The 13,085-nt window shown below is 36.5% G+C and overlaps 1 protein-coding gene across 1 annotated transcript; it reads right to left on the bottom strand.

Annotated features, from left to right (window-relative positions):
- Window positions 1-1,896: 1,896 nt before the first annotated feature.
- On the bottom strand, window positions 1,897-11,509 carry LOC121858093 (charged multivesicular body protein 6-A-like). Its single transcript, XM_042354330.1, has 6 exons — window positions 11,357-11,509; window positions 9,401-9,510; window positions 9,088-9,211; window positions 8,419-8,535; window positions 7,889-8,060; window positions 1,897-4,940 (listed from the first exon to the last, which is right to left on the bottom strand). The coding sequence occupies exons 1-6, from the start codon at window positions 11,417-11,419 to the stop codon at window positions 4,885-4,887; spliced, it is 642 nt and encodes a 213-aa protein (XP_042210264.1). The 5' UTR covers window positions 11,420-11,509; the 3' UTR covers window positions 1,897-4,884.
- Window positions 11,510-13,085: the final 1,576 nt, after the last annotated feature.

The raw sequence follows: 13,085 nt of genomic DNA, 5'->3' as shown, positions 1-13,085 counted from the left end.
CCACACCACCAGACAACACCAGATGACAGAGGCTACATCACCACCACCACCAGACAACACCAGATGACAGAGACTACATCACCACCACCACCGAACAACACCAGATGACAGAGGCACCATCACCACCACCACCAGACAACACCAGATGACAGAGACACATCACCACCACCACCAGACAACACCAGATGACAGAGACTACATCACCACCACCACCAGACAACACCAGATAATGAGAGACACATCACCACCACTACCAGACAACACCAGATAGCAGAGGCTACATCACCACCACCACCAGACAACACCAGATGACAGAGACTACATCACCACCACCACCAGACAACACCAGATGAGAGAGACTACACATCACCACCACCACCAGACAACACCAGATGACAGAGGCTACATCACCACCACCACCAGACAACACCAGATGACAGAGGCTACATCACCACCACCAGACAACACCAGATGACAGAGGCTACATCACCACCACCACCAAACAACACCAGATGACAGAGGCTACATCACCACCACCACCACCACCACCAGACAACACCATAAAGTGATTGAAAAAATTCCATGTAGATACTGATATTGTTTATGATAAAAAATTAAGTATTTCTATCTATAAAAAATTCAGTAAACATATTAACAAAATTAATGAAGTGACTCCTCTCTTTGTCCCAAATTATTATTACTAAGAGAGGATTGTCAGTTACGCACACAGTCAATTTGTGATAAAACCATACATAAACTATTACTGTATTGCCCATACGTCTATGACACCACCTTGTTCTATACTACCCATGTGGCATGCTTGTTGGACGCTGGTGTTCTCCCTGTATATATATATATATATATATATATATATATATATATATATATATATATATATATATATATATATATATATATATATATATATATATATATATATATATATATATATATATATATATACACAGTACTGTATATCATCTACACATTATCAGCTCACCTCGCAATGTATGTTACATTTATTTATTACTGTATTATTTACTTTATTATTACTGTATAAACATTTAAAAAATATTTATGTTTGCACAGTAATTACAAACAGAATATTTTATGTGGCTGCCAAGGCATGGTAACTGAGTACAGTATATTTGTTGGTTGGAATAATGAGGATTTATCTTTGGAGCCATCCGAATAAGGTGCAAAAACTGAACATAAAATGAAAAAAATAATCAAACAAAAATTCAGAAATTGTCGAATAGCTAATGTCAAATATTCCGTACTCAGTTAAGTGACATTTTTCTATGCAGTAATTCGAGTGACCCAGAGCCCCTTCTTTGTCGAATTAACTAGGGTTTAGTGTATGCAAGCTTTCACAGAGGACAGTATGACATCTCCCACATGTTCTGTATCAAAATCCTTAGGGTTGTGGTACTGTAATGGGAAAGTAAGTCACTGTGTGGTTGTGTGTAAGAACCAGTATGTAGTAGTGTTGGGAAGGTGTGGCAAACCAGAAAGTAAACCTAACAAGATAAACAGAGTACAAAAAAGAATCTTTGAATCACCTTGGCCATCATTTTTCTTTTCTGTCATTGTTTCAAACCAAAAACCGAGAGGGTATAATTCACTCTGAGATTGGTGTGTTTGAAAGACAGTACAGGCTAAGACATCCTGCTGCTGGATGGTGGGAAACCTCATCGTCACAGAGCTATTCCGTGAACCTTAAGCCAAATTTTTTGCATTAAAATTCAGGGTTTAGTAATTCTTTCTTGGTTGTGTTAATGTATATTCTATGCAGGGTGTAAGTTAGGTTTGTGTTCTGGGTTATAATATTTACCATCTTACAATTGTGTGGGCTGAATAACTGCAAATCTAAGGTTGATTAAAACATTTCTAGGATGCTATTTTTTTTGTTTTTATACAAATATATCACATTTATCATCTTGAAAACATTCTACAATAAGGCAAGATACAAAACAACTGCTGTCACAATTTCCCAGACAAATTTTACAACTAGATAGAATGCCATTTTGGTCATTATACAGCCACTGACCCTGGACGTATTTTTATGCTCACAAACAGTTCCACTGTCATGCAAAAAGGGTGAAATTTATGGATTATAAGTCCAATTAATAAAATGTTACATGAACATAATGACAAATTATTTACCTGGTGAAGGAAGGTTGATTAATTACTGAAGACAACAAGTAAGTCATTACAAGGTGAAATAGAAAGTGTCTGACAATCACTTGTTACAAAAAGTAATGCCAAACTGCTTAATTTACTCCATAGTTCATAAGCTTCAGCACAGTACAACTCATGTTATCACCTGGACTGTTCAGAATAATGTTTTCAGGTTTTGTGACAATGCACACAGAGAGAAATAGAAACACAACTTCTGTAAAACATAAAAGTACAGGAAACTGGTGACTAGACATACCAATATAAAAGCTGACCACAAATCTCACTGACAACCATTGAAAATAATTGTTGTGGCAAATTTTTTTACTGAAATATAAAATCTTACTGAACATACAGTATTCCCTTAAAGCTCACGGAGGTTTGGTAAAATGAAACCCCGAGAGAAAGCAAAATTCGTGAGTTTTCATGCCGGTTCCTGAAGTGTGCAAAATTCAGTAGTATAAATAGCTATACCGTATGCACAAGTATAACAACATTATGCACACATATCTCTCGCCCCTCCATGGATTGCACTATGGGTTGAATGGGGTGCAAGGGAGGTTGTGTACTGCATCTGACAACTTCCACTACTGGCCACGAGGGTCTCTCCGGTTTTACCACCCCCCCTGCCTTAGAGGGGAGGGAGAGGGTAATGCATGGTGCCATTGTTACATGTAATGAAATTATAAAAGTTGTGTAAAAATCATTTCAATACTCTAATGTGACTTAGAAGTAAAGAAAATACATTACAAAACTATAAAATAAGAAATATGAAGAGCATGGGTGTGTATTCTCTATGGGAAGTAATCACCAATGTGGAAGAGTGAGAAGTTTATCAATGTGCATCTGGCACCGGCTTGTCAGTGGTTAGGCCTATGTATTTCAGTTTAAATACCACCACACAACCACCTGTGCTGTATGAATATATGAAGCTCTGAACACTCACCATTCATCCTGGATCTTCTTGCTATGATGAAAATGATGATTAGTACAGTTCCCATATAATGAATGATATAATGATGGGCATAAGACAATACAGTATAATAAAACATGAAATAATATAAATAAATAAACATGATATAACAATTACTCTGTACTGTACTAAGGTGTTGACTTCTCTTGATCCCTGTCAACTCTTCCCCTGCCTCATGACCCCCCGCCAACTCTCCCCCTGCCTATGTATCAAGAATGATGTTTATGATGATTATTATGAAGTTGATGACTAAAAAGTTGATGCTGAAGATGATGATGGTGATGGTAATGATGATGGTGGTGATGATGTTTGGTGATGATGTTCACTGACCCTCATTTTAGAAATACTGCAACTGAGGTAATATGTCTTGAAAACAGCCATTATTCCTTGGTCAAGAGGCTGAATAAGAGGGGTTTTTTTTAATCAGTGAGTTTCCGAGGGACGCAAGCTTTAAAACCGTGAGCTTTAAGGGAACACTGTACAGTACACGTTTTACACTGAATGCCATAAAATAAAGGTTACTACAACCAGAGTAGTCACCAAATGCAAAGCTCATTCTTATTGACACCATTTCAGAGGCATACAGACATTAAATTGTGTAGACATGGCTATGGATGCTGATGGTGAATCCAGGAGCATGGGAATAATCTGTCTACTTCTCAGAGTAAAGACAATCTACAGGAACCCCACCCCCAGATAATCCTGAGACAAGAATTCTAGTTCTTGATAATGTTTCTGGACCTTCACTTAAGAGGATATGCTTATTCCTGAATGCGTTCGAGCAGCGGCACCTCATTAGCTAAGCCAGGAAAGCGTATTTTATGACAGACATTCAAGTGATGATTTTTACAACAACAACAACACCAACACCATGCCAACCAACAGCTACTTAATGGTATATATTTGATTTTTATTAATCATGGGAGAAGTAAATCCTAATTATTAAGGATTATTATAGCATCTTCTGTTGTAAAGCTTGAAATGACCAGGCAAGTATAGAAAGTCTATTATCCAGTGAGGGCAATGACTCAAGAGTCCTGGGTGAGGAGAGGGAGTTTTCTCACTAGTCTTGGAAGGCAAAAGATCCAGAATGTGAATAATAGCATATTGCATGATGGGGATAGACCTTAGTGATGGTATTTTTGTGATAAGCATCTGGTAAATATTCAAGAGATCTAATAAATGCTTCATCTTCTTTTCATTCTTACAAGCACTCTTTTACTTGGTAGTAGGATGGTCAGAAATAAAGCACCATGCACTCCCCTTACTCCAGGCCATAAATGATGTACAGTACTCTCACTGTTTTTCTTGTTCTTTTAAATGCTTAGCTTGTGTTAAAATTACACTCATGTGGAAAATTTACAAACATCATATCTATATTTTGACACAACAAATTGGAGTGTTCAACCATCACATACCTGTATATAAAGTTGTCTTGTGTGAGAAAAGTTTGATATTTAATTAATTTCATGACTGTATACTGATCAGTTTATTAAGTCATGGACACTGTTGATTTAATAGTTATCAATCATATCGGCATGTGATAGTTCTAATAAACTCTTTGTCTACTACAATCAACTTCTGAATTATTTTACAGTTAATATCAATTACACTGGAAATCTGACTTAGTTTGCTAACATACCATTGTCCACTTAAAGCAACCATCATCAGAATCAAAACAAAGTGATACCTTAGAGAAGCTTACTGAGAGTAAAAGATGTCGAAGACGATCATTAGGAGGCTGACAGGGCGACCCTTTCTCTCGGCTTCTCTTTTTCCTTCTCTGGTTCTGGAAAAAAGAACATGGAGAAATCATTAAACAAAACCATTTCCTCTCCAATGTTATTTCAATGTGTGTTTTTCTTCCTTGATACAAAAGGTTGCAGCTAAAAGAATGTGGTAATCCCTCCTGCCACCACAATAAAGTTCATGAAGTCTTAGCACTGCACATTAACCCCTTCACTATGGGGATGCCACTTTTAATATTTTATTTAGCTTTTGTCAGATGATTTTATTCAGCAGAGATGGAACCCCACACATAAGGGGGTTAATGACAGAATATGCTGACGAGTGACTCTACTGAACTATACCGTATCTGCATCTTGAGTCTGTTTAAAATCCACTAATGATTGAATAATAATTTTTACAACTCCTGCATGTATGGGTAAAAAGTGTCCGTGGATAGCAGGGTAGCAGCAGTGACAATATCCACAACTATTAAGAATTATGTAAGAATTGTCTGTACTCTTTTCTGTGGGTAAAATTTCTTTGTCTATAAATTTTAGTAGTTTACAGCAACAAGGTGAAAAAAAAATGGACAGTGGGATACTTTTAAAATACAAACTTATGTAAGCTGAGTGATACTGAGAGTTGTAGGTAATCTATTATGATTATGATTACAGTCGACCCTCGTTAATTCGGACTAATAGGGGGGGAAGGGTGTCCGTTTTAGCCGATTGTCCGAATTAACCGATATAGGGGTTAATATTGCATTATATTTCAAAGTCATTGTTTTCGTCACGATTTTATCCCACTTTCCACAGTAATACGTACGTAATTTCAGCAAAAATATTACATTTCCGTGAATGTATTATATCAAGCAAAGTAGGAATAGAATATCATTGTAATATAACAGTATTTTAACCGAAAACTATTAAAAAAACAAGTAACTTCTCTTGAACATCGGAAGGTTAGGTAAAATCTTTTGTTTTCGTCATGTATTTTATCCTATTTTACGTTAAAATACATCACGTTTCAGCAAAACTACTATTTATTTCCGAGAATATATTCATTCAGGCACAGTTAAGGTAAAATATACATGTGATGTAACAGTTTTTTAACTGAAAACAATTCGAAAAACACGTGTACCGTCTAGCTGATACTCAACAGCTGGTGGTGTGTCATGCGTCGTTGTAAACAATAGGAGGTTGAAGTAGATTACCGGGTATTATATTAAGTGTGAAATATCGAAAAGGTTTTTATTACCGGTATTTTTTGTAGATCAATGAGAACTGTGATACCGTATATGATATGATAAGTTAGCCTGTGCTAAGAACTTCAACATAGACTACTGAAAACACGTTGTAAGGTAATTTAGCCTATTGTAAGTTGGTGAGCTTCATTTGCTGAAGGAACTGCACAACTTTTCATTACTAATTGGTACATATTTTACATTTCCATTGTTTACTAGCAGTAAATGGTAAATATTTTTCATGTCTGAAGCTAAAAGTTGCATCCCCCCCCCCCCACACTAGTGGTGGAGATGTTACATTTAACCAAAAAGACGCTGGTGTTTTATCCCAGCAGTGGGTGGACCAGCATTTTAGCTTAAGGTCCGCATAGGTAATATTCCTACAAATCTAAAAAAAAAAAATTTTGTCCGAATTATCCGAAATTTCAGATTTTGTCCGAATTATCCGAAATCCGGATTAAAGGGGTCCAAATTAACGAGGGTCGACTGTACATGATAATTTTATGATTATGATTACGAATACATAATGTTTAATCATGATTACTTCAAAAAGAGTGTGCATAAATAAACAAACGTACTACAAAAACTCAATTTACTGTACTGCTTGTAAACCTGGTACAAATAAATCATATTTTCTGAGAGATGTAATTGGTAAACATAATGGGGCAAACATTTAATAGACAAGAAAAAATTCAAAATATTTAATAGATGGATCTAAATTTTCATAAGATTAATATGGAAATTATAAATACAGAAACGGATCTGACCCAAATAACTCTGATGTGTTCTATAAGTTTTGGAATATTATTAACACAAATGCTTATAAGAGGATAGTAATTTAGTGCTCTGATAAAAATAAATGTGTTCTATACTGTATACTCAGATATACCTGAGGCATTACTTTCAGTAAATTTATATTATCAAAACAATACTGTGATATTAAATTTCAAATTTAACATTCATTTTTTTAGACAAATATTAGACCTCAAAGGTTGAGAAACACTGTGTCCATTATATCAAAGATAGTTTCAAGAATAAAAATTATCTAATGCTATTCATTTAAGCAAATAAAACGTACAGTACATATTATACATCAATAACAGCAAGAAAATATTGAGTGGTTACACCTTCTCAGGACAGGGATATGGAAATTAAAACTTACTGTATTATATTTGATGAACTTAATGAAAACTAGACTCTGGAAGGTTTAAGCTGGCACCTATCTGGCCTGAAGATTTGGCCAGCAACACTGAATACTCTCAACTGGTGCTGAAGTTGCTGGTACTACAAGGTAATTCATTGCAAGCTTGGAGAGCTCAGTATTGTAAGAAAAGTACCAGTATGTACTTACTATTGTAATCGTAAAAGTAATCTCAATTACGATTATGATTACTTTGCCCAAAATAAAAATGTAATCAATTACGATTACTTTAAAAACTGTAATCAATTGTAATTGATCATGATTACGATTACTCAATGTCTGATTTCCCATGAGACAATCATGGACATTAAGAACATGTTTCAGGGATCAGTACAGGGAGTGTGTGGGTCTGCCATGGTTAGATTTTCATTCCATCATAAGCTATCAACTTATTAATCAATACCCGGTACTGTATGTAGGAGACTGTACCAACTGTATAATCTTGTTTACATAACGGCATGCTGTCGTGACAATATACTTAACCTTTTATTCTGTCTTATGACATGATTGTAAATAAAAAATATAAAATGAGTACTTCAGTCGACCAACATTAAAGAAGCTATACCTGGCAGAGTTTCTGGAACGTCGGGAAGTAACACCTCTGGGTTTTCAACTGCTGTCGGGGCCTCTGGCAGTTGCTTCTGAACAGCTTCGGCAATAATGGCATCAAGTTCCTCTTCTACGGCAGTCTCATCCTCTTCCGTCAGTAGTCCACCAGAGAGAAGGGCATCAATCTCCTGCAAGGATGAACACAATAATTGACTCCACTCACAAAGCTATACAGTACATAGTATCTTTAAGGTTTAAAAAATTGGTAGATTTCATATATTACTACAGTATCAGTGGGTCCATCTGAAACTTTGCAAATTAATGTAAAGATTAAAAACTACTTTTCATATTGTGTAAGTAAGGTATGGATAGTGTGTGTGTGGAGTACCTCTACTTACTTGGACTTTTGCTAATATATTTTCACTCATATTCCACCCCTTTCTTCAACCATTCCCCAACTTTCTGTAAACTTGATCCACTCCACATAATACAAAAGGTATATCTTGATGGTTAAACTACAAATTTACAAAAACAACTTCAACATACCTGCTGCTTTTCTACTGCCTCTTGGGTTTCGTCTAAGATGCGTTCAACATCCTCAACACTTAGCATTTCATTGATCTGCTTTAGTGATTCATTACCCACCTTCAAACTGTCAACCACCTGTAAGAGATAAAAAAAAGTTAGAATGTTCATATAACTCAAATTGTCATAGAAAGTGACATCTGTTCCTGTCAACACTGGTACTCCACCATAAGGCTCCCACATCTGCTTCTCTATATAAACCAGCATCTTCCATCAACAGCACACCCTTCCTCTCAATTCCAGTGAAACTATGGTAATTTTTGTATGCCCATGTCCTTCATCTCCATCCATGCACCATGTATTTGGCCTTCACTCCTCCATCCTACCACACAACCCTGCATCATGCACTTTTTTTATTAATCTTCAACTTCCGACTCTCTTAATATGTCTACCACCTGTGCTGACTCTTGATAAAGTCTCTCTGCACAACATTTCTTTCCTATCTTCTTATTTTTGTATTTGTTTCTATATTTCTCTTCCTTCACATTGTAAGTAGCTACACCACAAACTGCTCTCAAGGTTTTAATATCTCATACTTCAAATTTTGCTTCATGCATCCCTCTTAAGATTCCATTTTGTTATTTTCGTCCTCCCTCTGGCCAGTGTGAAGATTGAATAACACAACATTACCTGCAATTCTATCTGAGAAAACTCAATGTCCTGTATCATTCTCTCAATGTTTTCAAGTGTGCCGTCCGTCTTCTTCAACTGTTCCTCAATGAATCTTTTCTTACGTAACAACAGCTTGGCCCGTCTGTGGAGAGGCACGATATTGAAAAAAAAACAATAGGTTTAGTGACTAATATTCTCCAAGTTACTTTTAATTTGGGACAAAACTGAGACTAATTCTGTACCCCACATCGTTAAATTTTTTAGCATAACTGAATATCCATGAAATATTATCCTAGATGCTATAAATAAATACAGTACTATTGTTACTTACTCTTTTCTGCCATCACGAAGGAGCTTTTTGGCAAGTTGTCTGTCCTTCTCAACTGTTCCTTCTGACCGTTTCTGGTACTGGCGGATCTTGTCTCTAGTTGATTTTAGTTGCTGAGAAAATTATAATCTTGTTAGCATCAATAAATTAGTTTACATAAAATAGTATTATTAAATATTCCACCAAAAAAGTCTTGGACTGTGATCAACATGTTGTTTAGTATATTAAGAAAATGAATCAAAGACGTGTTAGTAATTTGTTAATATGGTAGGTTAATGAGCTGGTTACATAGCTATGGTAGTTTCTATGTGTTAATTAAAAAGTGTTTTGGGAGATTTACTCTATAAAACAGTTCTGTAGTGTCCAAGTTTTTCAGTCTGCTTTCTTCTGGTTGTATTTTACAAACGGCCGAGACTAATCATACCGACAAATCTTGTCACGTTGTCTCTCGTGACAACCAAGAATATATTAAATCTCGAGAAGTCTAACCTAACCTAACTTTGAGCAAGAGACGCGATGAGCACAATTTCTCGGACAACGTGCAAGATTTGTCCGTACCATTAAGCACAGTGTTTATAAATAAGGAACCTCCCAATATTTAATATAATTCACTTCCTTATGCCAGTGCCTATGTGTGGTGGTCTGGCAAGTTAAAACAAATTCATCACTGAACTATATCTGGCTTTAGTGGAACAAAGCCGAGGTGCGGGGGAGAAATATACCTAATATACACCTGAGGAGACTCAAAATCAGTTGACTACAAATAATAATACCCTTTAGGTGAATGAATCATAGTTCTAAATCATTCATTAAATTTGTAATTTACTGATCTCCTTCAAAGTTAGGCAATTGTAACATACACTTCAACAAATGTTATACAGGTATATTAATCTGAGTTCAACATCCTCCAGACAATGTTGGTAGATTAAGTCAACAGGAAATTGTGGTTAAACTGTATGATAGCTTAATATGTAAGTAGTAGAGGCAACATCAACTGTACATGTACAGTAAAAGAAGCAGTCACAGTACAGTATATACTTTGACTGGTTAATATTTAGTAGTTGCAACCACCAAAAAGAATATTGAGTCATTTATGAAGAGATAGAGGAAAAAAAAATCTATAACGTTTATGTCGGAGATTCATAGTTAGAGTTATTTTCACGTTTATTTTATAATATTTGGCCAATCAGTGTGAGTGTTGATGAGATGTCATGGTCATGTGTGCCAATCAGTGTGAGTGCCAATATAATGTAATACTTGTGCACTAATCAGCATTTGCAGCCAGTTGAAGATGCCGTCTGTGTGTGAAGGATGTACATTGGCTGGCTGTTGCATTATTCAGCGCATTTTGGACAATGAAGCAGCAGCCATTGACATTTTTAGAGCTTACAGTGTTCTTGTTTCATCTGTAGTGTCCAAGATGTAATTCAGAGTGTCAGTACTGTGTAGATCACCCTGCATGGTTCTGTGGTAAGAGACGGAGACACCACCTCCTTATTCAAGTTGTATCAGTCTATCCTCCTGTATCACTTACTAATAAAAGTTTCTTACACACTCGGGGTTAGGTTAGGTTTTTTAATTTTTTGAGATTTTTATGTTGTTTGACCTCCCGCATTTTTTTTTAATATCTCAACTACTGTTCATTTCTGACGGCAATAAAGGTCATATTTGTATTTGACTCGATGATTTTTACACCATAAAAACCCATTTTCAAGTCAATTAAGAGGTGGCAACTACTAAATATTTACCATTTGATTCTTTCTTCTCATGGTTCCAGACAATACATTGTAATATTGAAAAACACAAAATCGATTTAACTTGACCTGACATAAATTACTATGATTAGTGTTTGTAAAAATTGGTTAAAATCCTCCCGTCTACAACTGACAGCCATACCTTTACCACAGTCTATACCAGGATATTTTTACTCAATAATAATAATCTAAATAATATACACACCAGCACAGCTTTATCGTGTTCCGTCACTTTACTCTGAGGCTTCTTGGAGAACAGATGTCCCATTTTAGTTATTAAAAACTGTAACACAAAACTGTTGACTGAGACTGAGAGTGTGAGGCAGGTGTACGTGGACGAGACTGACACACTGTCCGTGGTCAGCTGATCCGCACCAGAGAAAATGAAATATGTTTAGGAGTAACTTTTGAAATTTTTAGAATAAGTCAATTCCTTTCTCGCTCGTGTATTTTTTTTATAGTTTCTGCAAAATTGTATATAATTTTCACATTAATATAAACAATTCCTAAATATACAATTCTTTATTCTATTACCCACAACAACCTACACACGCCACTGGCCTTTTTCCCTCGGCATAACCACCTCAGTTCGGGTGACCATTAGGTAAGGGTAAAGGGTAAGCTTATATAGATTTATTCAGGACAAAAGTTTTACAACTTTAAGTCACGATCTTCATTTGAATGTATATATTTTATTACTATGTAGCAAACGGGCAAGTGGCTCAACAACAAACAAGTAAAACTATGTAATCATATATGACACCCGAAATCCGCCTAATAATTAGTAGTGTTTCAATTTCAAAGGTTTGAGGACCAAGACAGTGTTTTCGCGTGGTGTGGTAGAGTGGTGACTGTGTGGGGGGTGGATGACTCTTCACAGCGTCGGGGATGTCACACAGACTCAGGGACAGTTTACTGCCCGAACATATGTTGACATCCTTAATGATTTTTCCTCCCCTCTCTCCGCGACAGGAATTTTCCCTTCCGGCCCTATAATATTTGCTACTACTGACAATTACAAGGTAAATTATTGCTAAAAACTGCCTTACAGTAGTTAATAGTTTGATTAATTACACAGGTAAACTAGGAAATGCCTAATATCTTGTCTTTAAATCCTTCCTAGGTGTGAAAGTGTTCTAGAGTCTGTAAGACGTCAACTTTTTTAATTCTGGCTGTTGTCACATTATTTCTTGTTCTTTAACCTTGGTCATATTTCTTTTATTTTTCTGAGTCTTTCCTTTCTTTCTTTATTATATTTCTTTCAATATTCTTACTTATTTGTTGATTTAATCTTACTTCATTTTATTCTCAGCTTTACTTAGTTATATTCTATTCTGTGGATTAACCTGTAGTGGACGTCTCCCCTACAACTTCCTACAACTGCGTAGCCACAGCCACCACCTGCTACCGCCTCCCTAGCAACCAACCAGATGTTACCGTATCTTAGCAACGGAACTAGTCACCGGCGACTTTCTGGGTTTTCCCAACATGATTCATAGAGGACTGGCGGCTGCTGCTGGGTATATAAGCTCTGTCTCTCCATTGAAATTGATTCTGACCATTCTTCTTGAACAAGCAACACCTCCTCCTCCGCCGCTGCCTGGCTGCCTTCGCTCCTCCTCGCCTGCCTGGCGGTCCTCGCTCCCGCCAGCGAGCATGGCGACCCACCAGCTGTCCTTCTCCGAGCTTCCTCACCAACCAACTCTCATTCTTGCCCATCTTCCTGAACACGCAACACCTCCTCCAGCAAGCTCCACGCTGTTAGCATTCATTCAATCAGGAGGCCAGCAACAGGCAACATCTTCTCTAACGAAGCTCCTGCACATCTACCTCCTTCAACACGCTACTCACCGAACGTCTTCTACTGAGCAGCTCCTCACCACACGGCACCTCCAGCACCAGACTGTCTATCATATAACTTATATTATATAAGA

The sequence above is a fragment of the Homarus americanus genome, unplaced genomic scaffold (genome assembly GCF_018991925.1).
Source record: "Homarus americanus isolate GMGI-L3 unplaced genomic scaffold, GMGI_Hamer_2.0 scaffold23743, whole genome shotgun sequence".
Lineage (NCBI taxonomy): Eukaryota > Metazoa > Arthropoda > Malacostraca > Decapoda > Nephropidae > Homarus > Homarus americanus.
This window is presented reverse-complemented; position numbering and strand designations above follow the sequence as displayed.

Bases quoted from the DNA above. Each gene is read 5' to 3' on its own strand.
- LOC121858093 (XM_042354330.1), bottom strand. From the start codon at position 11,419: ATGGGACATCTGTTCTCCAAGAAGCCTCAGAGTAAAGTGACGGAACAC. The intron at 9,511-11,356 runs GTGTGTATATTA...TAATTTTCTCAG, and splicing joins AACACGATAAAGCTGTGCTG to CAACTAAAATCAACTAGAGA. The intron at 8,061-8,418 runs GTATGTTGAAGT...TCATCCTTGCAG, and splicing joins AGGCAGTAGAAAAGCAGCAG to GAGATTGATGCCCTTCTCTC.